At 36.8% G+C, this 27,585-nt stretch overlaps 4 protein-coding genes across 5 annotated transcripts in view; 3 read left to right on the top strand and 1 right to left on the bottom strand.

The window, feature by feature from the left end:
- Positions 1–776: 776 nt before the first annotated feature.
- LOC311066194 (C-reactive protein-like) lies at positions 777–1,850 on the bottom strand. Its single transcript, XM_084087227.1, has 3 exons — positions 1,818–1,850; positions 1,586–1,649; positions 777–1,489 (listed from the first exon to the last, which is right to left on the bottom strand). The coding sequence occupies exons 2-3, from the start codon at positions 1,635–1,637 to the stop codon at positions 873–875; spliced, it is 669 nt and encodes a 222-aa protein (XP_083943353.1). The 5' UTR covers positions 1,638–1,649; positions 1,818–1,850; the 3' UTR covers positions 777–872.
- A 1,437-nt stretch (positions 1,851–3,287) lies between these two features.
- Positions 3,288–4,914, top strand: LOC311066183 (C-reactive protein-like). 2 transcript variants are annotated; one of them, XM_084087215.1, is made up of 3 exons: positions 3,288–3,323; positions 4,041–4,104; positions 4,200–4,912. In XM_084087215.1, exons 1-3 carry the CDS (start codon positions 3,303–3,305, stop codon positions 4,814–4,816), a joined length of 702 nt encoding a protein of 233 aa, XP_083943341.1. In that variant the 5' UTR covers positions 3,288–3,302; the 3' UTR covers positions 4,817–4,912. The 2 variants fall into 2 exon arrangements, with proteins under 2 accessions (XP_083943341.1, XP_083943342.1); XM_084087216.1 differs by lacking the exon at positions 3,288–3,323 and adding an exon at positions 3,778–3,939 and having other exon boundaries at positions 4,200–4,914.
- Positions 4,915–8,985: 4,071 nt separating this feature from the next.
- praf2 (PRA1 domain family, member 2) lies at positions 8,986–11,382 on the top strand. The gene is made up of 3 exons (XM_084087819.1): positions 8,986–9,220; positions 9,845–10,062; positions 10,267–11,382. Exons 1-3 carry the CDS (start codon positions 9,009–9,011, stop codon positions 10,404–10,406), a joined length of 570 nt encoding a protein of 189 aa, XP_083943945.1. The 5' UTR covers positions 8,986–9,008; the 3' UTR covers positions 10,407–11,382.
- Positions 11,383–14,906: 3,524 nt separating this feature from the next.
- Positions 14,907–27,585, top strand: part of cacna1fa (calcium channel, voltage-dependent, L type, alpha 1F subunit a) — a 31,016-nt gene continuing 18,337 nt past the window's right edge. The window contains exons 1-21 of the mRNA XM_084087645.1: positions 14,907–15,299; positions 16,220–16,412; positions 16,517–16,630; positions 18,294–18,433; positions 18,606–18,751; positions 18,862–19,014; positions 20,138–20,334; positions 20,968–21,071; positions 21,314–21,456; positions 22,085–22,150; positions 22,240–22,306; positions 22,397–22,423; positions 22,560–22,720; positions 22,806–23,031; positions 24,196–24,403; positions 25,486–25,606; positions 25,699–25,771; positions 25,847–25,907; positions 26,327–26,384; positions 26,483–26,582; positions 26,683–26,812. Coding sequence (XP_083943771.1) covers positions 18,369–18,433; positions 18,606–18,751; positions 18,862–19,014; positions 20,138–20,334; positions 20,968–21,071; positions 21,314–21,456; positions 22,085–22,150; positions 22,240–22,306; positions 22,397–22,423; positions 22,560–22,720; positions 22,806–23,031; positions 24,196–24,403; positions 25,486–25,606; positions 25,699–25,771; positions 25,847–25,907; positions 26,327–26,384; positions 26,483–26,582; positions 26,683–26,812 — 2,106 coding nt within the window. The 5' untranslated portion in view covers positions 14,907–15,299; positions 16,220–16,412; positions 16,517–16,630; positions 18,294–18,368. The remainder of the gene's footprint in view (positions 15,300–16,219; positions 16,413–16,516; positions 16,631–18,293; positions 18,434–18,605; positions 18,752–18,861; positions 19,015–20,137; positions 20,335–20,967; positions 21,072–21,313; positions 21,457–22,084; positions 22,151–22,239; positions 22,307–22,396; positions 22,424–22,559; positions 22,721–22,805; positions 23,032–24,195; positions 24,404–25,485; positions 25,607–25,698; positions 25,772–25,846; positions 25,908–26,326; positions 26,385–26,482; positions 26,583–26,682; positions 26,813–27,585) is intronic.

Raw genomic sequence — 27,585 nt, 5'->3', positions numbered from 1 at the left:
GTGGCTCCGTAAGAAGCATCTCAAGGTCCTGAGTGGCCTAGCCAGTCTCCAGACCTGAACCCAATAGAAAATCTTTGGATGGAGCTGAAAGTCCGTATTGCCCAGCGACAGCCCAGAAACCTGAAGGATCTGGAGAAGGTCTGTATGGAGGAGTGGGCCAAAATCCCTGCTAATTATTATTAAAAAAAATTTTTTTTAATAATTAATTATAATTATTATTAAAAAAATTATTAACAATATACTGTTCAAAAGTTTGGGGTCAGTAATTTATTTTCTTGAAAGAAATTAATACTTTTATTTAGGAAGGATGTGTTAAATTGATAAATATAAAGACTAATATTGTTATAAAAGATTTTCATTTTGAATAAATGCTGTTGTTCTTATAACTTTATTCACCAATTAATCCTGAAAAAAAAAAAGTTCCAAAAATATTAAAATTTCCAACATTGATAAAGCAGCAAATCATATTAGAATGATTTCAGAAGGATCGTGTGGCACTGAAGACTGAAGTAATGTTGAAAATTCAGCTTTGATCACAGGATTATTGATGATAGAAAACCTTTATACTACATTGCAATATTTCACCATTACTGTTTTTCTGTATAATTAAATGCAGCCTTGATGAGCATAAGAAACATCTTTCAAAAATAGTTAAGCGTCTAAACTTTTGACTGGTAGTGTAATATGCAAATTTTAAATATAGACCACTAAAAACAGTAAAACCCCTTTTTCAACATTCAACTCTTTCTTCTAAATGATGCAGACACTGCAGTTGTAACGCTGAGAACATTTATTTGTTAACCCTTACAGCTTTGGAGATCATTAGAACAGATCATAATGACTGTTAACTGTGTGGAGAAATAAGATCAGGATCAGTTATTTTCAACCACTAGCACATTTCCACTGGTCTCATATTTGATGGTGTTCCAGTCAATCACGTTTCCCTTCGGCACATACGGTTCCTGATTAGAATAAACTGCCTTAATCTGACTGCCAGAGAGATCATAATCCCACATGTGCACATCTGTAATTTCGCCTACAAAACTCTGCTCTGCTTCAAAAGCACCCACATCCGAATCAGGGTCCTGGCCGAGCAGAATGGTGCCGCCAGGACTAACTGAGTGACCTTTCCTATAGAGCTGGAACACACTGCGCCGTCCATCCACCCAAAAAGCAGCAAGACCAGTCACAGAGTCCCAGGTGAGGCACAGGTGAGTCTGGAAGCTGGAGAAAGGAGGCAGGCGGAAAAACGCTCCATTACCACTGAGGTAGAAGGAAAAGCGGCCATCTTTCTCCCTCCAAACATTGAGCGCATCATAGCCAGGTGTGCGGTAGGCGAACAGAATGATCTCCCTCTCGCCCTGGAGCTCCGTCGCCACACGCATGCAGAGAGTAAACGCTGAGAGACTCAGTGGCTTTTCAGGAGTGAGTTTAACAAAGCTGGTGTTAGTCTTAGTTGGAAACAGAAGCACTTTACCACCAAGGCCCACTGAAAGACAAAACACAAAATACAAAAACGCTTTACTAGACACACAAAATCCTGCTCATCCTGCTCTGCTATGAAACTTAATGTAAAATGTTGTACCTTCAGTAGCTGCTGCTGTCAGAGAAAGCAGACAGAAAAATAAAAGCAACATCTTTCTGCAGGGCTGAAGGGGGGGGGGGGGGGGGGGGGGCAAACAGCAAAATAAAATCCATTACTCCTTTTAGCAAACAAATTCTTCACTGCTTCATTGTTATTGACATTAAACTACAACTGAGTGTTCAATCACATAAAAGAGACAATGAAACAAAAGGTTCAAGCTACAAATACTTACAAAGTTCAGCAGGTGTTATCAGAGAGATGATCTGGTTCAAATGACACATCAAAGATTATATCATCATGCTAATCATGATCTGACTAATTATATCTTTGAACACACCTGTTGTTTATGATTAGCATCGCTAGATTGAGTTAACTGAGATAATTGACCTATCAGGACCACCACCTGTTTTTTGTTTTTCTTTTTGTTCAGCCTTTTCCTGGTTGCTGTTATAAACAGACAAACACATAATTTAACAGTGCCTTTTTTCAAAAGAGACTAAGAACAGTATAAGTAGTAAAGATTACTATTTTGTAGAAAATTCATGTACTTCACTTTTACTTGTTCCCATGTTCTAGTGGGTGGTGGCTCTGATATTAAAAATGAGCAAAGCAATTATATAATTATTAAAATACTGAATATATATACTTTAATAAGTTATAGAAACATCTTACATGGTCACAACTTGCGCATTTAATTGGTATGCTACTATTTGCCAGCCCTCTCTCCTGGCTTTTGCTGACTTTGAGGTGTTCCCTGGTGTTTTAAAGGATTAGTTCACCCCAAAATGGAAACCCCAAGATATCCATGTCTTTCTTTCCTCAGTTGAAGAGAAATTATGTTTTTTGAAGAAAACATTTCTGGATTTTTCTTCTAACAATGGACTTCATTGGTTACCATCGATTTTAAGTCCAAATCAATGCAGTTTCAAAAGTCTTTGAAGTGTTTAAACGGGCTGTACGCGATCACAGCTGAAGAAGAGGTTGTTATCTAGCGAAACGATAGGTCATTTAAAAAAATATATATATAATTTATAGACCTTCAATAGTTCGATTGAGCTGATCAACAAACGGACAGGGAACTACGTCATCATGTTGAAAGGTCACGCCGGCGCCGGCGGAAGTACCGCCCCACTGTTTACAATGCGACCGTACGTAGGAGGATAGTTAAGATAGTATTGTTTGCTATTATATATATAGTAATAGTATTCAGTGAATATGAATATGAATAGTATATGAATAGTAGTTCAAATAGTATTGCCGGCGCCGGCGTGACCTTTCAACGTGATTACATAGTTCCCTGTCCGTTTGTTGATCAGACAAACATTCAAATTGCGCATAACCTTCGACTATAGCTCTTGCTCTGTTGCGGAGAAAAACTGGGCACACTCTTTGGTCATGATGTGCAGCCAATAGAGCACTGCTGATCAATGATTCTACTATCAATACATGCTAACTGTCATTCAATGACATCTGTCAGTTTGAAAACCTTGTCCAACGTTTTTTTGAATATACATTTTGGACACAGAAGGACCACCTCTCGTTGAGGAGCATTCATGTAGGACTTAAATATGCCATGGAGGGATATATAAAAGATTTTCAAATAAATATGGTCGGTAACAAGATTAATTTGAAAGCAAGGGTTTACAGATCACAATGCAAGCGGGAGAAGCTCATGCTATATGGTCGTTTCGATCGCAGGTGACAACATCCAGGATTAATGCTGTTCAGTTACCGCAGGGTAAGATTAAATTAATTTACATGTAACCAGTTTAAAATGGAGAGGAACTGAATTGTAGACTAGTCTGTCCATAACGTGAGAACAGTTAGCTATTTAGGTTTGTACATTAGCATGGACTCACTAACTTTAATTTGTAACTTAATGAGAGTATGACAGTGGGATTGGGGTTGAATCCTTAGGGAACCAGGTTACTGCACCGACATCATTGGATTAATACATCGCTTAATCCAAAGCAGACATTTTGCTCTGTCTTGTTCAGGTTTAGGAAATGGAATAAAATAAATTCCATCCTCAGATACCTGGAATCAGGATAACAAGTCAAACCATCAAACCGACGAGAGCTGTAGATCTTCCAATATTTCTCTATGGCGCTGAAACCTAGAGATGTCCGACTTCCAGTCCCCGTGTAACTGATACTCAACTGCCATTGGCTCATCTGGGTTGGAGGGGAGGGGCTTACCGACAGGTCAATTATCTCAGTTAACTCAATCCAGCGATGCTAATCATAAACAACAGGTGTGTTCGAAGATATAATTAGCCAGATCATGATTAGCATGATGATATAATCTTTGATGTGTCATTTGAACCAGATCTTCTTTCTGATAACACCTGCTCTGTAAGTTTTTGTAGTTTGAACTTTTTTTTCTTTTCTTTTTTTTTTTTTGTCTCTTTCATGGATTTTCTTTTGCACTTACACTTTTTTTTTTTTTTCTTCAGCCCTGCAGAAAGATGTTGCTTTTATTTTTCTGTCTGCTATCTCTGACAGCAGCAGCTACTGAAGGTACAACATTTTACATTAAGTTTCATGGATTGGCAGGAGCAGGATTTTGTGTGTCTAGTAAAAGTTTATTTTACATTTTGTGTTTTGTCTTGCAGTGGGTCTCGGTGGTAGAGTGCTTTTGTTTCCAACCCAGACAGATTCAAGCTTTGTTAAACTCACTCCTGAAAAGCCACTGAGTCTCTCAGCGTTTACTCTCTGCATGCGTGTGGCGACGGAGCTCCAGGGCGAGAGGGAGATCATTCTGTTCGCCTACCGCACACCTGGCTATGATGCGCTCAATGTTTGGAGGGAGAAAGATGGCCGCTTTTCCTTCTACCTCAGTGGTAATGGAGCGTTTTTCCGCCTGCCTCCTCTCTCCAGCTTCCAGACTCACCTGTGCCTCACCTGGGACTCTGTGACTGGTCTTGCTGCTTTTTGGGTGGATGGACGGCGCAGTGTGTTCCAGCTCTATAGGAAAGGTCACTCCGTTAGTCCTGGCGGCACCATTCTGCTCGGCCAGGACCCTGATTCGGATGTGGGTGCTTTTGAAGCAGAGCAGAGCTTTGTAGGTGAAATTACAGATGTGCACATGTGGGATTATGATCTCTCTGGCAGTCAGATTAAGGCAGTTTATTCTAATCAGGAACCGTATGTGCCGAAGGGAAACGTGATTGACTGGAACACCATCAAATATGAGACCAGTGGAAATGTGCTAGTGGTTGAAAATAACTGATTCTGATCTTATTTCTCCACACAGTTAACAGTCATTATGATCTGTTCTAATGATTTCCAAAGCTGTAAGGGTTAACAAATAAATGTTCTCAGCATTACAACTGCATTGTCAATGCGTAATTTGGAAGAATGTTGAATGGGGTTTTACTGTTCTTAGTAGTCTATTTTAAATTTGCAAATTACAGTACCAGCCAAAACTTTGGACTTTAACTGTTTTTAAAAGATGTTTCTTATGCTCATCAAGGCTGCATTTATTTAATCAAATACAGAAAAAACAGTAATGGTGAAATATTACAATTTAAAACAAAGGTTTTCTATCTTTAATGTATTTTAGATGTTGACATCATCTTCAATTACCACAAGGATTCCCACCTTCATCCCTCTGGTCTGTCTGTCCTCTGGAGTCTTGTCCTAATAATAAAGAATCAATATCACTTGACACTAACCTCAAAAACAAACAACAAAAAGATACATTATTAAGGAACCATAAAGTAATCCTATACAATGTGCTCATAAGTTTGCATCCCCACTTGCAGAATCTCCAAGTAAATGCACTCAAATATGCACAAATAACAATTGTCTCTTTTTCAATTTAGTACTGCCCTGAATAAGCTATTTCACATAGAAGTATAAAAACTTAGCCTGGGAAAACCCTGACAAACTTCTGGCAAATTTGAGATTTGCTCTGCAAGTCAGTCTGGTCAAGAGCCCATTCAAGCTCATTTCCAATTTTTCCAAATCGAGGCACCAATCACAAACGTTGAAGCGGGCTTTACACAATGACGATCGCTCTGATTGGTTTTAGGTCTATCCAATTGCGGCCAGAGGCATTTGAGCGACGTCCGTTGGTGACGCCCCTTTGGAAATGGGCTGTGAATGAACCTTCCCCAGACCCACTCTCAGATACAACTTAGAAGGTTTTGGTGTCAACCAGGCTAATAAAAACTATAAGATGGTATAAATCTAAGTAAATGATAAGGATCTGGCCTATAATTTAAAACATGTTAACTGAAATAAATTGCATACCCAATCATTGACTAAATCATGTTGTACTTGCAAAAAAAAAACTTTGAATCAAAAATCAATGAATCATCAAAACAATCTGTTTGCCGTTAACACAAAAATTCACATTCCTTTTAGTCACTCATGGTCATGTGGTAAGATGTTGTATATCTGTTGAAGTAATGAAACATACTCACCAGGCATGTTTTAAAAAGTGCAGAGGAATCTTCACTGAGAAACATGGGAGACCTTCCAGGACAGTTTGCTTTCTGCGAGTCAGAATAGAAATGGGTACAAAACAACACATTTCATCAACTGATCTCAAGGGGCAGACAGAGTATGATCTGGGGCCATAAATGGTCTTCACTGCAGAATAAAAATTATGCATATCATGCTTGTCTGCAAAAGATTGCATCTGCTGAGCCTTAGACGTCCACCACTGATTCTGTAGTTGTTGCAGAGTCCATTGCGTTGCTTTTCTCTGTTCGTGCCAGACCTTCTTAAGAGATTCAGAAGATGGATCATTAAGGTAGGCTTTATGGGCGTTATGCATTTCTTCAAGGAGGGTAGAAATATATATGGAATTTTCATCAAACCAATCCTGATTTTTTTTCTTAAGTTTACCAATTGATTCAACTGCTGCGTCGTAAAGTGATTGCCTTATAAGGCTCCATTTACTTTCAACTGCCACTTCACTCCTGAGAAGAAGCTCAATGTCCTGGAGCTTCCTAGCAACAGAGCATCGATAGTTGTTCCGCGCTTCAGTGTCTTGGAGCCTTACACAGTTCAGTTTCCCTGTCGCTGCCTTTCTAAGATGTACTGCCCGCCGAATCCTCAAGTTAAGCTTGGCAACAATCATCCGATTATCAGTCCAGCACTCAGCTCCTCTCATAGCTCGAGTTATGAGGACATCCCTCATATAATTTTGCCTGACAATAACATAATCCAGAAGATGCCAGTGCTTGGATTGCGGGTGTAACCAAGAGGTTTTATATTTGTTTTTTAATTGAAACATGGTAGTGATGGTTAGACTGTGTTCAGCACATAGACTCAAGAGTCTTAATCCATTGGTGTTTACATTCCCAATGCCATGTCGTCCAATTATTCCATCCCAGATATCACTATTTCATCCCGCTCTTGCATTAAAATCACCCAGCAGTAAGATTTTATCATGTCGTGGAACTTTCCTAAGGGCCTCATCCAGTGCCTCATAGAAACTGTCCTTTACCTCTTTTGCTGATGGAAGAGTAGGTGCATAAGCACTTGAAAATAGTAGCATATTGTTTTCCAGCAAGGGGAAAGCGGAGTGACATTAACCTCTCACTGATGCCAATTGGGGCCTCAGTGAGGTTTGGGAGAATGCTATTTTAATCGCCAGACCGACACCATGCAGATGTTGTCCTCCTATAGGGTACCCTCTCCAGAAAAATGTATAACCCTCACCTTCCTCCTTCAATGATCCTTCACCCAGAAATCTGGTTTCACTTAATGCAGCTATATCGATGTTATAACGCTTAAGCTCAGCAGCGACCAATGCTGTCCTTCGATTAGGTCGATTAGTGCCATAGTTTGAATCCAGTAGAGTTAATGTTCCATGTTGCTATACGTAACGGAATATATTTCTTTTGCATTTTGCGACTGCTGAAACAGAAACAGAATGGCCCGATAGGTGCGGCATCCTATCCAGGCTAGGTCTGAGTGGGCAATGTTTAGATCACCTTTTCTAAATCCTTCCCCAATTGGGGTGAGCAGTGCGATTCCTTAGTAGGACTGCTCAGACGCACAGGGGTCTGCCGGGAGCAGCTGTCACTCATTCCAGCTGCTGACGACCATGTACCCTGTGCCGCCACTGTGCAGAGTCTGAGCTAGAGGCTCCCAGATCATTCTGTCCTGCCCCCGTTGCCAAGCACTCCATTGCTAGGGGACTTGATTACAGAGGATCTTGAAGACACACCACAAGATAATAGATGATACCTGCGCACAGAAGTGATTTAAGTGATGAGAGAGATGCGCCTGCTCCAGCACCATTACTTTGCTGTAGGGGGATATAATCCGATGGCAAGGACAGAATCCAAATGCTTGCACTGTGTTCCCTTTCTAACCAAATGTTATTGTTTGATTGTAATCATAATGCAAAACCTGATACTTATCTAACAAAAATATCTAAACCTTGACAAAAAGTAGTCTTTTAGAATGTCTAAATATATATCTAAATAAAAAAAATTAAAAAAACGAATAAAATGGAGAAATCATGTCTAAAAAAAACAATGGGAATCAAAAAGCCTCTCTGTATAGTATAGCCTACAGGTTACACGACATTACACACTTTTTTATTTTTTAACGCCACTGGGTGGCGCTTTTCTCACTTCAAAAAATGGATTTTAAAGGCCTGCACTCTATTTTAATGTGAAATGTTGCATTTATAAAAATTAAAAAAAAAAAGGAAAAAAAATAAAATAAAAAATATTAATTCTAATGGAAAAAATGCTCATAAAAATTGTAGAATGATTGCATAGTGCCATAGAAACCTTTAAAAATTCTAAATAATAATCAAAAAATATTATTGAACAAAAATATATTACATTGGTTTTCCTGAAAAAAAAGTGCGGACTCGTAGGAAGACAGCGAGTGTTTATGGTAGGCTACCATTTGACAGGGCCGAAGTGTGCCATTTGCTTGAGTAGGACGCCTACTTATTTTGAATAACTTTTTAACAAAACAAAAAAAGTATTCTATAGGCTATATCTCACAATTCTGAGAAAAGAAGTCAGAATTGTGAGTGTGATTGATCTCGTAGGTTTTTTTATTTAGTGTCATTTTTCAGGCATCGTGCACCAATCAACATCTGCTTGTTTTTTACACCAGAAAGTAATTTTATGTGTTATCAACTCCAAGCTATCATTTGGAGCTGATATAGCCAAAATGTTTTTTTGTTTTTTTTCGTTTTTTTTTTTTGGTTGTAGTTTCAGTTCTACAATGTCCATTAGAGTAAAGGGTTCACACAAATACACAGTTTTAAAGGTTAAAAGGCCACATATTTAGTATAAAAATAAAAAAGTTCCTTACTATATAATTGACGTATTATATTTTATGACATGTTATAAGTCCACCTACACCACATATGATCATATTTATTTATGATTTATTTATTTATTCCGCAGCGTGTTTTCAGTCCCGTGGGTTTGCAATGCATGCTGGTAAATGTAGTCAACAAAGGCGTCAAAATGGTGGATTTTCAACCTCCTCCTTTCAGAACCCTGGACGATTTTCTGCTGGGTTCGGCTCGATTTTCTGTGCCTGATGTTCGTAATTTGGATCGGTGGAATAACCGAATCATTAACAACCTTCTGTATTACCAGTCGAACTATTTTGCTTTCGCCGCGGCATTTTTGGTTATAGTCGGGTAAGGAAACACCAGTGACGTGTACGTTCATTCAGATCTATTCACTGCTCTTTTAAAACCCTTAACCAGGTATACCCCATTTGTGTTATGTTCTGTATTGAATGCGTTTTGTTTAAAAAAAAAAAATAATGCTCACAATTAATCAATTTGTAGTGTGACCTAAAAATTAAAAAAGGGTTAGGCCAACATCCACTTCTCTGTTTGGAGTGATCTGATAACGATAATGTGTCATGGCTTTGACAGGTTTATTAAGACGTTGTTTTGTTGGCATCACCAAGACAATTATAAAGCAGTTAATCAGTAGCCTAATCATGTTTTCAAACAGCTCTCATATAACCTATTCATGCCAGGTCAAGATAATTATCCCTTTGCTTTCAGTGGCCATTGTTTCATCACTTAAATCACTTCACCAACATTTCCCTTTTACTGTAGTTTAACTTGATGTACTAAAATAACTAAAACTGACATAAAAATAAAATAAAAACTATACAGACATAGGTCTATTAAAAACACACAATACGAAACGTTTATCTACAATTAAAATAAATTTAAAAATTGTAATAGTATCCTAATTATACTACAATAACAGTTCATTTTGTGTTTGTGTGTGTAATTGTGCCATAGATATTTCCAACCACTCCAGCTGATCCTTGGGGCAACAATTGTGATCCTTCTGTTTTTGGGGTTTGTCTGGGCAGCTGAAAACAAGGCGGTAATCCGACGGTTCCGGAGGAATCATCCATCGTTCTCCCTGGCTGCAATTTTGGGCTCCAGCTACCTTCTTCTGTCCGTTTTAGGAGGAGTAGCTGTTTTCCTCTTTGGCATTGCCTTCCCCATGTTAAGTTAGTATTCTTTGTTGCCTACGTCTTTTTTTAACACTAAAAAGTACTAGTATCACATTAGTGCACTGAAACATTTTCAGTTGTTTTTGCTCTTTTAATACTTTGTATGTACACATGATTTAATTGTTAGCTTGAGCAATGTGTATTTGTATTATCTTGCCGTATCACGCTGTGACAGTCCCCCCTGATGCTTTCTCCTCGCAGTGATCCTAATCCATGCTTCAGTAAGACTCAGAAGCCTTAAGAACAAACTAGAGAATAAGTTGGAGAGTATAGGATTGAAGAGGACACCCATGGGCCTGCTACTGGAAGCGCTGGGACAGGAACAAGAGGCTGGATCATAGCTGTGCTAACTATTAACTAACTGTGCTATCGCTCACCCCTTCTTTCCTATGAGCTTCTTACATGTCCTTAAAATATGTATGAAAACAGATATTGGCAAAACCTATATGGCATTTGCTTAAGTCTCTCAGATATGCAAGAAGAGCCCAATGGACAAAATTAGATTTTATGATAGCAAAAAGTAAGATAACAGGATCAGGTGTTAATAACTATATATTAGGTGTCAAAAAAGGAGTTATTAAATTTACATTTATTATTTGAGTAACTGTCTGTTATTGCTTCATTCTATGGATTTATCTTCTAGATGTCTACATGACATCTGACAGGAGACGTCTCAGAGATGTATTGCAGATGCGCAATACATCTCTGTATGAAAATCTATTTGAGTAACAGTCTGTTATTACTTCATTCTTATGGATTTAATTGTGCCAACACTTTTATTCTGCCCCTAAATATGTTTTCTGTAAGTAACACTTGATTTTGTGACTTGTGTTGAAGGATATTTGAAGAGCTTGTCTTTTTTGCCAGTGCATTACATGACCAAATATTATTTTTACAGTTTGTTTTGAGTTTTATTGTATTTTATTTTAAACAAAGTTGTGCCATATGTGGCCTGCCATGAATTATGTTTGCTGTCTTACAAAGTGCCAAGGGTTTTCTGTTACAGCAACCCAAATTAGTGACCAAGAATATTCTCTATGTTTCCATTTATGTGAATTGTTCAGCACAAATTGACATTGTTGGTGAAAATGTCTAATCTTATTTGAAGGAGAGATACAAACATATATACAAATAAATCATCATTAATGGAACGCTACAGATGTTTATTCTTTCTTTTAGTTATTTAATATGTTTGAGAACAAAAGAAAAGTCATTTGTATTTTCTGCATAATTAATGTTTACAACATCAGCTGCCTTGTATTTTCAGGAAATGCTCGTCCATTGCTGTGCATAATAAATGAACTTTCATATACAGTATCTGCAGCCTTTGTCTTTTCATCTGACACCGCGTAGGGGTGCTGTGACCGTTAAAATTATAATGTATAGAAGCAATGCATATGGTAAGATAGCCTATTGTTTCAATTTTTGTTAATTCAATAAATCATTGTTTGTGTAATATGTTTCTGATTAGTTTGCGTTATAGACCTTCACTAAGTAGGTAGATACAGCAATCGTTGGAATACAGCAAAGTGAGGAAGACGAAAATAAAAAACTACACAACTACAATAAAAGCCCTTCACATATTTCTCAAAATTTCTCCCAAATTAGCTGTTGTTGGAATTCTGTGACTGCAAGTTTCACAAGAATGACTGACATGAAGGTTTTTAAATGTAAATGATTGTTTGTTTAAATGTTTACAATAATATTCTTGTGTTATTATTCTGCATCTCCCAAAGTCGTCTGCATATTATGAACATTTTAATTATAGGCGAATGGCTCAAGACCACACAAGAAATTGGAGTTGCATGCGCTTTGAATGTTGTTCTGTACACCAAACTGAAAATCATTTTGATACACAGCCCACATACAAAGGCTTTCATAAATGTTATTTAAGGTTCATTTGCATCAACAGTTGTTTTCTGCAGCAATGCTTTAGAATGTTGGTCAAATCAAGTTATCATTATGACAAATGTAGGCTATTGATTCAAATCTCTAAACAAATTAAAGCTCAGTTGTCATCCTTCTCAAGTGAACACAAAGACTGTGCATTGAAATCCCAAACTGCACCTATTTAGAACCACTTCTGCAGACTACAACGAGCATTGGCAAAGCACAAATCCACATTTGAAATTTTAAATACCCAACATTAAGTCCCATCTCTTTTGTGTGGCATTGCCATTTGGCAGTTAGAGTACCTTTGTTGGGCATAAAATCACTTTCGTAGGAAGAAAGAAAAACAATCAGACCAACATTTTAAGTGTCCTCATACATTTTTCCACACCTTACAACCTATCTGCAGTGAAGCAGTTTGGTTTGGCTGTCACCAAGGGAGATCAAATACAGAATCTGTCTTTCCTTGGGAAATAAGGAATCTGTATATATAGGAATATATCATCTGTCAAGGATCATGAATTAATGACTCTTGATTTAACTCTCATTAACTGACCCCACCAGCAAGGTCTATGTCTATCATATGTCTCTGGATCCATCTACAGCATACAGGTAGGTGTTCCAATAAAAGATCACCAAATAATCTGAGAACATGAAAATTACTTACATGTACGCATTGATGACCTGAGGTCAAGAAGAATGATTACAGACTTGCAAGGTAGAACTGAATGCCTACAGAATCTTTAACAGAGTACAATCAGCAACATGTCAATGAACTATAAGAAATCTTATGAACGTGCATATTATCTGCATCACAAACCTCACTTTCAAGTTTCTCCCCAGGTTTGAGGCATTCCAAATCCCATGTAAAGATCTTGTATGGGCCAACTTTAAGCCTTTAAAGTTTACACAGAAAGCTACAAAAAACAAAAGTATAGCATTGCATCAAAAGCATTTAGTTAAGCATGCTACAAAAAAAGAGGCAAAAGTAGCAATGCATTGCAAACAAAGGCAGTCCAGTGCCATCCCGATCGAGCCCCCAATTTATATTACGACCCAGATTAGGGACCAGGGGGGTTAATAAAGGTCCTATGAAGTGAAGCAAGAAAAAGAAAAATATACATTTTAAAACTTTATTGACTAAAATACACCGTATTGATTACTAACATGATTACTAAAATAGGCCGTACGCAAGTCAACCTACACCAAAAGAGTAACACTTGACGATGTATGATGTAGGAGTAGCGTAAGCTTTGACGCCTCTTGTGGTTCAAACAAACGGCTGGGCAACCAAGCTCAAGTTCAAGGGATACTCTTTTGGCGTAAGTCGACTTGCATATGGCCGTCTGCTGGAAGCTAGTGATTTTAGTTGATATATTTTTAAATATGGATATTTTTCTTACACAAACGCATCGTTTCACTTCAGAAGGCCTTTATTAAGCCCCCAGAGACGTTTCGAGCACTTATCACGGATGGATGCGCTTTGATGGACTTCCAAAAAGATATACCCATTGACTCCCATTATAAATCTTGGAGGAGCCAGGACATTTTTTATATAACTCTGATTGTATTCGTCTGAAAGAAGAATGTCATATACACCTATGGATTGCTTCAGGGTGAGTAAATCATGGGCTAATTTTCATTTTTGGGTGAACTATACCTTTAATTTGACCAACATTATAAAGCATTGCTATACAGAAAACTACGGTGGCCCAGTAGTGCACAACACAACGAAATTTAAAAAGCAAACATAAGTTCACAACACATCGAAATTAAGCCACAACACACAATGGAAATAAGCCACAACACAACGGAAATAAGCCACAACACAACGAAATAAAGCCACAACACAACGAAATAAAGGTGATTTTGAATTAATAAATGTCGATATACAATGGTTAGCTACATAATGTTAAAACTAATCGTGGTGATGATATATTTTTAGACTGCTAACTCTATAGAACAGTGGCATGGAAAACTAACTTTACAGCTGAGAGCCCTCTAGTGGTCGGGAGCATTTCCGTTGTGTTGCGGCTTTATTTCGTTGTGTTGTGGCTTATTTGCGTTGTGTTGTGGCTTGTTTCCGTTGTGTTGTGGCTTTATTTCGTTGTGTTGTGGCTTTATTTCATTGCGTTGTGGCTTATTTCCGTTGTGTTGTGGCTTAATTTTGTTGTGTTGTGAACTTATGTTTCCTTTTTAAATTTCGTTGTGTTGTGCACTACTGGGCCACCATAGAAAACAACTGTTGCAAAAGAACCTTAAATAACATTTATGAAAGCCTTTGATTATGAAGTTATGTGGGTTGTGTATCAATATGATTTTCTGTTGGGTGTAGGCTATAGTCAGCAACATTCAAAGAACATGCAACTCCAAGTTCTTAGTCTTGAGCCATTAGCCTATATAATTTAAAGGCTATTTTTATAATATGCAAATGACTTTAGGTCTGCAATCATTCAGGTAAACTCAGACTAATCGGAAACACGTGTTACACAAACCATGAATTATTTACAAAATGTGAACCATTATAAAGGTAGTTTAAGCTTCTTCGTTCTACTTTAATTACTCTTCTAAATAATACGTAAGACAAGACGAGACAAATCAATAGCCTACTTAGTTATCCACGCCCACGATAAGGTATGCTCATGAATATTCATGTGAGCGCCACGCCGCCACCCATTGGAACTAAATATTTCAGGAACTGAATATATTGTAGGTAGCCTACTGATTGTAGTAGGCTAAAACCTGTTCTCGGCTCCTTACTCAAGTAATAACGAACTTTAACAACGGACTATTTTTATGATTGTGTTCTCTGATTTTTTTTTTTTTTTTTTAATCGAAACAACTTTAAACTTATTTATTTAACACGATTCAAGGTATCCAGAATTTTCCTCGTGTCTCCTCCCCTTTGAAAGGTTTCAGCACAATCATCCCCGGCGTTAACCGGCTCACATGAGTTAATCCAGCATTCACGGCTTAGGCTACTACACCCAAGACCTGCGGTCACACGAGGATAGATTTATACATTTGTTTTCCTTTATGATTGATAGCCTACATATTAAACTATCCACTTGTTTTCAATTAATGTAAATATATTTACGAAAATGCTTTGCTCTGTGGACCCGTATTTTAAATTAGATCTTTGGAGTTCCTTATTTGTAAGTCAGCGCGCGTGAGCCATTTCACCTGCGCGCGACACCTGTTCCGCTAACTGCCCGCGACGCGGTTCAGCCCGATAAATATTATCAATAGATATGAAAGGTGTAGTGAGGAATTATTTCATGTAAATTCGTAGGAATAAGCAGCAGACTGTGCTGAAGTCGTGGACATGGATGTGACACAGAAAGGTGAGTGATATCACCTGGTCAACTCTCTTGCAGAAAGACAACTGACATTTGTCAGCAGCCTATTCCATTAAATTAATAAACGAGTTATTGACCAATTATTTTTTATTTATTTTTTCAACAAAGATTTTAAGATAAAAAAGAGAGCGAACTTTATTTTAGGCTATTTTTATCTAGGCTATTTTAGGTGCAGTAACCATTTCGTAAAATAAAAAAAAAATTAATTGCATGTAAACTTGCTTTTTGCATTTCACAACCTTGCAGTTCCTGCAACATAAAGATAGATAGATAGGTATCTTAGAGAATCAAATACTAGCTATACTTTTCTCTTTGAACTAGGTCACTTCTGCCCGATCCCTTATAAGGCTTCTTAAGTGTACTTCGGTATTAGCCACATCTGGCCTCTTTCTTTGCTTTAAACAGTTTTATAAGGCTCTGCTGAGTAGGAAATATCAAATATAACACTCATATGAGTAGCTCTAGATGCAGATCAACTTAAATGCAAGTTACTGATTTCGGAGAGGCTGTCAGAAGACTATTTTCAAAAGCAAATGTTTATAAAACATTAAAAAAGATTATTCAGATCATAGACATTAGAAACTGATCGCATTCATTTCACTGGATGTTAATTTACATTTGCTCTTAATGTCTTATAGTTTAGCTTGACCACTTATTCATCATTAACTCTCAATTTGTTCCAAAACCATATGGTTGCTTGTCAGCTGTAAAACCCATTCACTTTCACTTTGCAAACCCCCCCCCCCCAAAAAAAAACATGGATATTTTTTTCATTGTTCATAAGAAAGAAAGTCAAACGGATTTGGAGTGACCATTTTGATGTGAAGTGAACTTATATTTTAATATTTATATTAGATGCAGATTTGTCACAGGCATAGATTTAATAAGAAAACCCTTTACTTCAGATGTGGCCGGCTTGGCCGGGTCTGACCCCAGCAAGACAGACACACTCAACTCAATAGGTTCTGCAGGGCAAAAGAGAGCTGGAGGAGCCAAGAAGCACACGCAAGCTAACAAATCGGCCCTGCGTGCTCCTAGAGCTCTGTGCTGCCTCACTCTCAGCAATCCTATACGCATGGCAGCACTGGCCCTAGTGGAGTGGAAATATCCTTTTGCCCAATGTGTGTGTGTGTGTGTGTCTGCAGTCCTTGTGCATTCTTTTCTTTTGTATGTTTTCAGGATGATTGTTTCCTTGACCTTAGACCTTTAAGCCCTTTGATATATTCATTTTACTGGCCATCTTTGCAAATTGTGTTGCCCTTGGTGTGTCCAAACCATTTCCTGAAGATGATTCCAATGCCACCAACCACAATCTGGTGAGTCTACTATGCCATTCACTCAGTAAATGAAAACTGATTCCACCACTCAAAATAAATCAAACCACATAATATAACTTTGTGCTCCATCCAAGCACATTCAACGTTTTAGTCATTGTAATTGACCACCTGCATGGTGTGCAGCTTAAGCCATCCATAAATAATAAGCAAGAGTCCCCTTATATATTTATATACTGGGTGCAACCCCTTGTAAGTGGTTAAATGTACTTGCATCTCATGCTTTTATGACACAAAATTAATGTAAGGGATTAAGGGAAATATAATTTAATTTGTAATTATTTTAAAAAGTGCTTATAATTACAATAATAAAAAAAAGATTTAACAAAGTCGGTTAACAAATTTTTGGAATCGGAATGGGATCATGAGGTGCCTAAAGATTCCCACCCCTAATATTTAATACATGTTGATCTACAGTATATGGTCTATATACATACAGTATATACATATATTCTCTTATTCTCCTAATAGGGAATTACATGGAAAACACTGTTTTATATGTACAGTGTAATGTTTTGTGTGGATGTAGATTCTGCCATTTGTGCATATGCTAACTTTCACACTGAAGCATAAAGTGTGACTATTGACAGGACATTTTGTCGAACACTTGAAATCTCATTGGTATAAAAACTTGTGCTACATAAACTGCACGTTGTCCAGTGGTTTCGCATTCAGTTAGACTTTTCGCATTGCACCAGGTTAGGACACAGTGTTAATGGAAAATATTTGAAAGGTTTGTGCATTCGGCCCCTGGCTGAGAGTTTTTTTTAATGATCTGCATGTTAAATTGAATGCATCCAATAGAAGAAAATGTACAGTTCTTCAGAGCTTCTAGTGTTCGGTGCAACACTATAATTGCATTAGGCTTGAAGTTTGACTGACAGCTCTGAATACCAAACAGGATAAGAGTATTGACCATCTGTTCTCTATATGGCAGCTCGCTCGCTGCCCTTACAGAAGACACGTGATATACTCTCTGACTGATATTAATGATTGCAACAAACCGTTAGTGCTTTATTTAATAGATTCACCTCTCCATGCTTCTCTGTTTCTCTTTTGTATGTCTTTTCTTATTCTTACACAACACCATCCATCTGGATTTAAGTGAATACACTTGCACTATAACCCCTACATAGAACTCTTACAGTTTGCTCATAATGTCATTTTCAGGTTAGCTAAGACTTTGTACTGATGTCTGTTGAGTCAGCATATGGATGACTAGCTGGTATTAATGTGTGGTAGCATTTAGCTTTAGCTTCTTACTGAGTAGGTCAAGAGGGCAGAAAGCTAATGAGCTCAGTAATGTGTGTTATAGGGGGAATCAGGTGAAAGAGAGAGTGTGTGTGTGTGTGTGTGTGTGTGTGTGTGTGTGTAGACCAAATTGCTTCTCAATCATAAAGCTTGTATATTTAAATATCATGCAACTTAATTATTGCAAAATTATTTTGCTGCTCAATATTTTTGTGAAAACAAAACATTTGAACAGCATTTATTGCACAGAAATTTAGACAAATGTCTTTACTGTAACTTCTGATCAATTTAATGCATCCTTGCTGAATACAATTTTTCAAATCTTACAAACTTTTGAATTTTGTGTGTGTGTAGATATTGCATCACTTCGACTTACTTCCTTAATTCTTCATAGGAACAAGTGGAGTATGTGTTTCTGGTCATTTTCACCATCGAAACATTCACAAAGATCCTCGCATACGGTCTGGTCATGCATCCTAGCGCCTACATCCGCAGTGGGTGGAACTTGCTGGATTTTATCATTGTCATTGTAGGGTATGTGTGTGGTTTTCAAGTTGAATATGCTTTCTTTCTTTCTTTCTTTCTTTCTTTCTTTCTTTCTTTCTTGGTTTATTGAAGACCAAGTTTGGCTACATAAACCTACTTAAATGACAGTAGAGTCAACAGCAGAAGAGGTCAACACCAGGTTTGTGTGTTCCATTTGCAGTCTTTTCAGTGTGATAGCTGAAATGGGAGAGGAGCACAAACCAGGCGATGCACATCACGGAGCAGGCAAACCAGGTGGTCTTGATGTCAAAGCCCTGAGAGCTTTCAGAGTACTGCGACCCCTGCGCCTGGTTTCTGGTGTGCCGAGTAAGTGTGCATGCTTTCTTCTGTAATTTTGAGTAGAAAATGCATATACGGTGTATACTGTATAATTCTGATGTATACAGTGATTGTGATTCAGGCTGTGATGTGTGCAGGTCTGCAGATTGTCTTGAACTCCATCATGAAGGCCATGGTGCCTCTGCTCCACATCGGTCTGCTGGTCATGTTTGTCATCATTATTTATGCCATCATTGGGCTGGAGCTCTTCATAGGCAGAATGCACAAGACCTGCTACTATGTAGGGACAGGTGAGAAATCTTTCACGGCCCCCAGAATATATTGTTGCATGAATACAGTATCTGAACATACAATATTTCGAAAGAAAGAACAGAGCCACTGCTATTAAAAAAAAAACCTAAAAACATTTTATTCTAGCTTCATGCATACTTTATCAACACTTGAATGTGGGTATGTTTCATAAAAAAGCAACATTTTGAACATAAAGCTGGGAAAATCATGTTGTTGTCAAAACATAGATCGAGTAGATCAAGTCCATCAAAGTTTGCACAGTCCTATACCTCTCGATCGACATTTCATTCTGTAATGTTAGGCATTTTTGATTTATATGCTGTTTAATATTTGAAGATTGTTGGCTTAAATGTGCGTAATCAATACTTCTGTCGTTTGTTTCTGCTTTTTCTTTGCTAATTTTGGGTACAAAGATTCTTTACTATTTCAGGTGTGTAGTATCGCCCCCCTATCGTATAAAGCCGGATGCATGCTTTACGATTTAGCCATGATTTGGTAGAGAAATTTTGTGAATACTTAAAGATTCCTATGATCCTTGGCCAAAATCTGTAGTCTTTCATCACTAGTTTGATATGTTCTCCGACAGCCGACAGACAATTAAAAGTGTCAGGAGTTTTGAGGACGCAAATAGTGAGACAACCAAACAACCACTTGCTCCACAAACACCTCTTCGTTTTCTTTTTCCAGTTTTCCATTATCAAAATTAACTCTAAAGATTGTTTTTGTTTGCTAGTCACCATTTCTATCCGGAACGTGTCACGGATTGATGTTGTAAAACTGCGGACGATCTTTTTGTGTGCATACGTTTTTAACACATCTTTACTGCTGTACAGACTGACATTAATGACAATTGAGATCCTACAGTGTGACATGGCTTCTAGCGGGGATCATGTTCGTACATCCTGACAAGCAACAATCGTAAAAGACTATTATAAATTGTACAGAGTGCCCGGCTTAACAGTGAAAACATGGATTGTCGGAAAATTCTGCCGATGGCGGGGAAGCGTTGTATCATAAATGATGGAAAATTCTGTCAATGATGGGGAAAGAGTTAAATTGGTTGTTTGTTGACTATAAATAATTTTAAACCCTACGAAATTTTGTTTATTTTCATGTGAAAAGAGCTAATGGTGGACGATGATCCTACACCATGTGCTTTTGCCGGTAACGGTCGCTTCTGCGTGGGGAATAACACAGTGTGTCAGGGAGGATGGGAGGGACCCAATGGCGGCATCACCAACTTTGACAATATCTTCTTCGCTATGCTCACTGTGTTCCAATGCATTACAATGGAGGGCTGGACTGATGTGCTCTACTGGGTAAGACCTCTCCCCAATCTTTTGCACTCTTGATTTTTTATCTTTATATTTAGCTAAAGTTACTAATTTTACACGAATAGCATACTTTATTGGAATGTTAATGAAAATAGAAGATTATTTGAGCTATTTGAGTTTAAGCGATGTTTTTTTTAATACAATTTAAAGAACAGCTCAATAATGCAAAATCTGTCAATATTTACTACAGAAAATAATTTCAACTCCTCTCTCAGTTTTTTTATTAAAAACAAACTGTTTATAGCCTCAAGACATATATACATATATGTTAACATATGACTAATGTGATAGTTTTGGGTAACGATAACGACATTGGATATAATCACTTACTAACCTGGTTGCACTTTATTTTACAGCATTACGTGTACTTTACAGTGTACATACCCAAGAAAGTAAAGGTTAGGTTTAGGGGTAGGTTCAGGAAAGTTATTACCCAGTTATTGTAAATACTATAATAAGTACATAGTATGTACATGGGGAAAAGAAATGTAAAATAAAGTGCTACCTTGTCTGTTTAAAGTTATATCCAATCTATGCCACTCAAAAAACACTTGACAGCTCATGAGCAACTTTATATAACGTCTGTGTTTTCTCTCTCTTCTGTAATGTTTCACTCAGATGAATGATTCCATCGGGTTTGAGCTGCCTTGGGTTTATTTTGTGTCTCTGGTCATTTTTGGGTCTTTCTTTGTCCTCAATCTCGTATTGGGTGTTTTGAGCGGGTGAGTGACTCAAGCCCTGGTCCCTTATAAGCCTTTTAAATCATATAGTATGTGTGTTTATAATACTAGTATGGTAAATAGTTTTGAAAATAACGATTTCATGTTATACCTTCAGCTCTGCCCCCCATTGCAAATTAAATGATATGGGCAGATACATACTGTAAGGATATGGAGGTCTTGTGATGACGTTTGTTGGGCATCTTGTAAAGGTTTACATTGCATGTGTCTCTTGCACATCACAGTGAGTTCTCTAAAGAGAGAGAGAAGGCTGTGTGTCGTGGTGAACTGCAGATGGCCCAGGAGAAACAACAGATGGAGGAAGACATGATCGGCTACATGGACTGGCTCATTGAAGCAGAGGACATGGACGAGGATGGAAATAAACGTAATATAAGCTTTTTTTGCTTTCCTTTCACATTATGGTCACACTGGAAAAATATACAGTAGGCAGTGCAGTGCATAAATGATTATTAATAAAATGAACAGTTTTGCCTAATGAAGATGACAGAATGTCACATGATTGATGAGAAAATGCCCACACTTGTGAAAAAGAAGAACATACTGTACATTTAAAGAGTAGGCTACTTATACATGGAAACAATATACTTTAAAAGAAGTGTAAACTGAATTGAATATTTTCAGACACTTAATTGCATGTTAATTACAATTAAATGAAAATGATTTATAGTTAATATTTATATCCAGTGAAACTTTAGAGTGTTTTTTTGGACCCGCTTAAGTAGGGCATAAATTAACTACATCTTTAAATGTAATTTTCTACATTAATTATAATTGCTTCTATTAAAATATGCTAATTATTTGTAATGACAAGCATTTTTTTGTAAACTAAAATGTACTCTAATGTAATTTCTGTTAAAAGTATTTAAATGTGTATTTAAAAAGTACTAAAATGTGTTAAGAAGCAGTGTAGTGCTGAGTGAATCCATATGTGTTTGTTTTTCACTCAATGAAGAACTTTTTTCTTTTCTTTTCTTTTGTGGTGTAAATGGCAGGTGCTGTGGTGGCTAAGAAAAAAATGATGAAGAAATATGGCTGGTACAAACACAGTGAAGATGGAGGTATACTGAAGTTTCACTCAGATTTGTGTGTATTAAGATAAATTAAGACATTTTATCTTGACACATTCAGTCCTTTTTCTTTTATACAGAATCAGATTCAGACTCTGAGTTTGAAGCATTCATGGATGATGATGGTGGTTGCTGTTCATCTATAATGTAGGTACAACATTAATATTGTTGCTTCATATATACTAAATGATTAAATACCAGAGATTTCATTAACCTAAACTTTTTTATTTTCCTTAGGGCACGACTGATGGCTATAAGTTTTTTGTAAGTGTTTATTTGTTGAATAACGTTTACCAGAAGCCCAAAATAATTGCACTCTACCTTTCTAAGGAATCATCTTTTTTTAAAGTTTCAAATTGAATCTCTACTTATATTTGCTACTGACTCTTCTCTTTCTCAGTGAGCAGCTGTACCACTTGAATGTGGTCATTAGGAAGAACTGCCGTGTGGCTGTCAAATCCACCAATTTCTACTGGCTGGTGCTACTGCTGGTGTTCCTCAACACCGCCGCCAGCGCCTCTGAACACTACGGCCAGCCCAAGTGGCTCACTGATATACAGGGTTTGTGTGACTGAAGTGTTGCCAAAGTTTGCCTTTAATGAGATGATTTGACCCTGTCTTAAATACGGTCTCTTTAATGTCCCAGAACGAGCAAATAAGATCCTTCTGGCTCTGTTTACCCTGGAGATGCTGATGAAACTCTACAGCTTCGGCTTTCAGATCTACTTCATGGCACTCTTTAATCGTTTTGATTGTTTCGTGGTGTGTGGTGGAATCCTGGAGACGGTGCTGGTGGAGATGGAACTAATCCCGCCCATCGGAATCTCTGTGTTGCGCTGCGTCCGTCTGATCCGTATCTTCAAAGTCACAAGGTGATTTAGCTCATAAGTGTTTCCAGCTCTTTGAGATTCAATGTGAAACAGTGTAGTATTAATGACTTGTATAATTTGAATTCAAATGAGTTATGAGGGCAACAGTGTCAGTTTGAGTCATTTAGATACTGTTATAGTATTTATTACTATTTTGAATTAGTTTCATTTTATTTTTTGTTAAAGTTTTAGTCATTTTGTTGTGTGTTTGTGTCATTTTTATTAGTGTTTTTTTAAACTGTCTATAAATAACAATATAATAACCCTGTAATTAATTTTAGATTTTAGAAGAAAAAAAAAACTAATCAATAATCAATAAGACTCAGTAAGAGAAAAGTCCCTTTAAAGGAAAATCGGTAACACTTTACAATAAGGTTCATTAGTTAACATTAGTTAACTACCTTAGTTAACATGAACTAAGAATGAACAATACTTCTACAGCATTTATTAATCTAAGTTAATATTAATTTCAATATACTAATACATTATTAAAATCAAAGGTTGTATTTGTTAACATTAGTTAATGCACCGTGAACTAACATTAACAAACAATGAACAGCTGGATTTTTATTAACTAACATTAACAAAGATTAATAAATACTGTATCAAATGTATTGCTCATTGTTGGTTAATTTTAGTTAATACATTAACTAATGTTAACTAATGAACCTTATTGTAAAGTGTTACTGGAAAATCGGTTCACTCTGCGGTCATATTTGCAATGTTTCCGGGAAGCTATTTTGGGCGTCCAAGACCAGTCTATTTGAATGGGAGAATCCTGAAATCTCAAAAACTTCTTGCTGAGCTCACAATTAAATAACATATTTCAAATTAGCAACAAAATCTGATACACAATGTTCCAAAATAAGCATAATTTTCAGGCTAGATCAGCCAATGTGCATGTGCAGTCCTAAGAAGACACTGAAACTGAGCTTGAAACTGATCTTCTGACAGCAGCTGAAGTGATAATGTCTTTACCAATCAGCAATTAGCTCTTTTATTTAGAAGGCAGGATATCCCGTATAGAAGGCACGTATCCCGCCATATTGCACATTGTAGTTTCTTCCATTCATAAATAATAGGAGTACACCGTCTTTGTATATAGTCTTTGATAAGAGTCATGCTGATTTTCAAGATTCATTGAACATGTTGAATGTCTCTCTTTAGACACTGGGCTGCCCTCTCAGACCTGGTGGCCTCTTTGCTGAATTCAATGAAAGCCATTTGCTCCCTTCTGCTGCTGCTCTTCCTCTTCCTCATCATCTTCGCTCTCCTGGGCATGCAGCTCTTTGGTGGAAAGTTCAACTTTGATGAAACTCAAATGAAAAGAAGCACCTTTGACACTTTTCCATCTGCCCTGCTCACCTGTTTCCAGGTTACTAAGCTAAAATTTGCAGTTTTTTATTTTTTTAGTGTTTGTTAATGTCGTGTTTATGCAGCCTGCAAGGTCAAGTACATACACTAATCATCACCTAGACTCCTAAAAACTGTGAAAAATAAGGGTATCCCTTGTTAAAAAGAAGTACACTTTAGCATACTTTTAAAATGAGTACTTATTAGGGAAAATATATACTTAGGTGTGACACTAAGTGTGGAATGAATGGAATTGTTTGAGCACTTAATTGCATGTTAATTGCAATTTAAATTAAAATGTATTCTAGTTTAAATTTATATTAAACATAATTGGCAATTATGCAAATTGCACATTCAGTACAATTAGAGTTGGCATGGAACAGAAGTTGCGATAGTCTTTTTTTCCCTATTGTGACAGCTTCTCAAACAAGAAAAAATGTTGGGCGGGACTTGATTTTGTCCTTTGGGAATTGATTGGATCGTTGTAGCTTTCTATTGCTGCGATCTCACGTGAGTAATAATAAAAGACTTTAAGGACACTTCTTTTTCACAAGGGAATATAGGCCTAGTTGCTTGACCCCCTTAAAACATGTTTTTGTCATCCTACTCCCAAAACAATGATTATTTTATTAGCAATAGCTTTAAGGTGGTTCTTTACAATACATCTTAAAGGGATAGTTCACCCAAAAATTAAAATTCTGTCATCATTTACTCACCCTCAAGTTGATCCAAACCTGTTTGAATTTTTTTTTTTCTGTTGAACGCAAATTAAAATTTTTGATTATTGTCGGTAACCAAACAGTTTCTGGTCCCCATTGACTTCCATCGTATGAAAAGAAAAAAAAGAGAACAATGGAAGTCAATGGAGCCCATCAAGTGTTTGGTTACTGACATTCTTCAAAATATCTTCCTTTGTGTTCAGCAGATGAAAGAATGTCATACAGGTTTGGAAAGGGTGAGTAAATGATGACAGAATTTTCATTTTTGGGTGAACTATCCCTTTAACTGGAACATATGCAAATTATAAGATTCTGAATACAATCATTTCACTTACAAATGGTTACAGAACTGGGAGGTGTAGACTAAGAACTCTTTCTTAAATAGATCCTAACAGGGGAGGACTGGAATTCTGTCATGTATGATGGCATCATGGCGTATGGTGGACCAGTGTTTCCCAATATGATTGTCTGTATTTACTTTGTCATCCTTTTCGTCTGTGGTAACTGTATCCTTTCAATATATCAAAGTGCCTGTCCATATGGCTTATTCTTATACCTGGAGTCTTGTTTCTGGTCCTTGACTTACTTTGTCTACCAGACATCTTGCTGAATGTCTTCTTGGCTATCGCTGTGGACAACTTAGCCGGAGACGGTGGCAAAAAGAAACAAGAGTAGGCAACACTCACATATTGTTATTGTTGTGCACTCATAGGCATAGAACTCAAGTCGGTTGTTCTGTATTATAGAGAGAAAAAAGAAGAGGATGACGAATGGGAAGATGATGAGGAAAGAGAGGAAGACGCTGGTGTAAGAACCCTGCTCTCTCACATTCTCTTTTAAAGGCATTCGAGACACATTTAACTTCTGTAATGTAATTTAGAATTTCTACATGTAACAGAAAATCAGCAAGTGATAATGTGGGGTGGGTTTTTATTTTTTATTTCTTACCCCTCATTATTTGATTGGGTTGTGAAAAACAGGCTAAGATATTATTGTTTAATATTAATGTTTTTTTTGTTTGTTTTTTTTCAGTGGGTTAGTTATCACATTTTGATAAATATGATCAAAGTATTATTATATCAAAGTTATCACATTTTGGTAAATATAAAATATGACTTTATATAATGTGCAGTGATTAATTGTGCATTTTATCAAAGCATTTATTAAGCAAGTTTCTATGATCATTCTCTTGTTATCTTTTTCTTCATTTTTTTTTCTTTGTTCAGAATGAAATGGACGATTGGGAAGAAAATGAGGAGTTTAGAACAATTGAAGGGCTTGAGGGTAAATACTGTCCAGTCCAAAACTTTATAGTCACATCGATTATAAATGTATGTGAATTTATTTCATGACATTTTTTTAAATCTTAATTTTCTCCAAAGGTATAGGCACTCCCATGAAAGTCGAAAGTTTTCAACCCAAGGAGAAAATTGTACCTATTCCTGATGGAAGTTCCTTTTTCATCCTTGGAAAGAAAAACTGGTATGTAAAAAAAAAAAAAAAATAGCACAAATGATGGTTGCTAATAATTATAATTTTTCTGATCTCCGACCTAAAATTAACCTTGCCAATGTTCACTTAGTCTCAGAGTTGCCTGCCACAACCTCATTCATCATCATTACTTCACCAACATCATCCTCGTCTTCATCATACTGAGTAGTTTTTCATTGGCCGCTGAAGACCCAATCAAAACTCATTCTGTCAGGAACGTTGTAAGTTCTAGTGTCTAGAATAGAGGATAAGACCTAGAACGCTTGAGGGCCAGTCTGTGTCTAGATCTTTCACTTTTTTTTCCATTGTTCACATTCCCAAAGTGAGGCAAATTATTAATACTGTATACCATTTTAAAATTCCAAAATCGTCAGGCACACTAACTGGCCCTGCAAATTAGCATTTGATAGTCTTAAAATAGTAATAGATCTCATGTCCCTGCTAGATGGCATTTCTCAAGTGCACTGTGGTACCCATGATCCCCAAACACCATCCCTTGTGCCCAATAGAGATTAATAAAATGGCTAAATCCCTTGAAGACTTCAATATTTCACCCACAGCCAATGTTTTACATAAAAAGTGATTTTTATTTACATTGTGACATTATGTTTGTAACATTTATTATTCCCATGTATTACTTTATTACAAAATAATGTAATACAATAATAATAATACAATAATAATACAATGCCCCCCCCCCCTTAAAATCAACATAAAGTAAATTCAATACTGCAAATACTATCATGTATGTTTACAATTTTACTTTTAAATATTTATTTATTTATTAATAGTCCTTAAATCGTTTTTTTCTACACTGTAAAAAGTTGAAAATCTTTGAAAAGTTGAAATTCAAGTTTATTCAAGTTTATAAACTTGAATAAACTTGAATAAAATTTAATTGAATAAATTTAGATGTTATCATATGCTGTAAATCAGCTCTAAAGACAATAGTAAATAGTCATTTTTTCAGTTGAAATCAGTTCAGTGTTGATTC

The sequence above is a fragment of the Abramis brama genome, assembly GCF_963993115.1.
Source record: "Abramis brama genome assembly, chromosome: 16".
In the NCBI taxonomy this organism is placed as follows: Eukaryota; Metazoa; Chordata; class Actinopteri; order Cypriniformes; family Leuciscidae; genus Abramis; species Abramis brama.
This window is presented reverse-complemented; position numbering and strand designations above follow the sequence as displayed.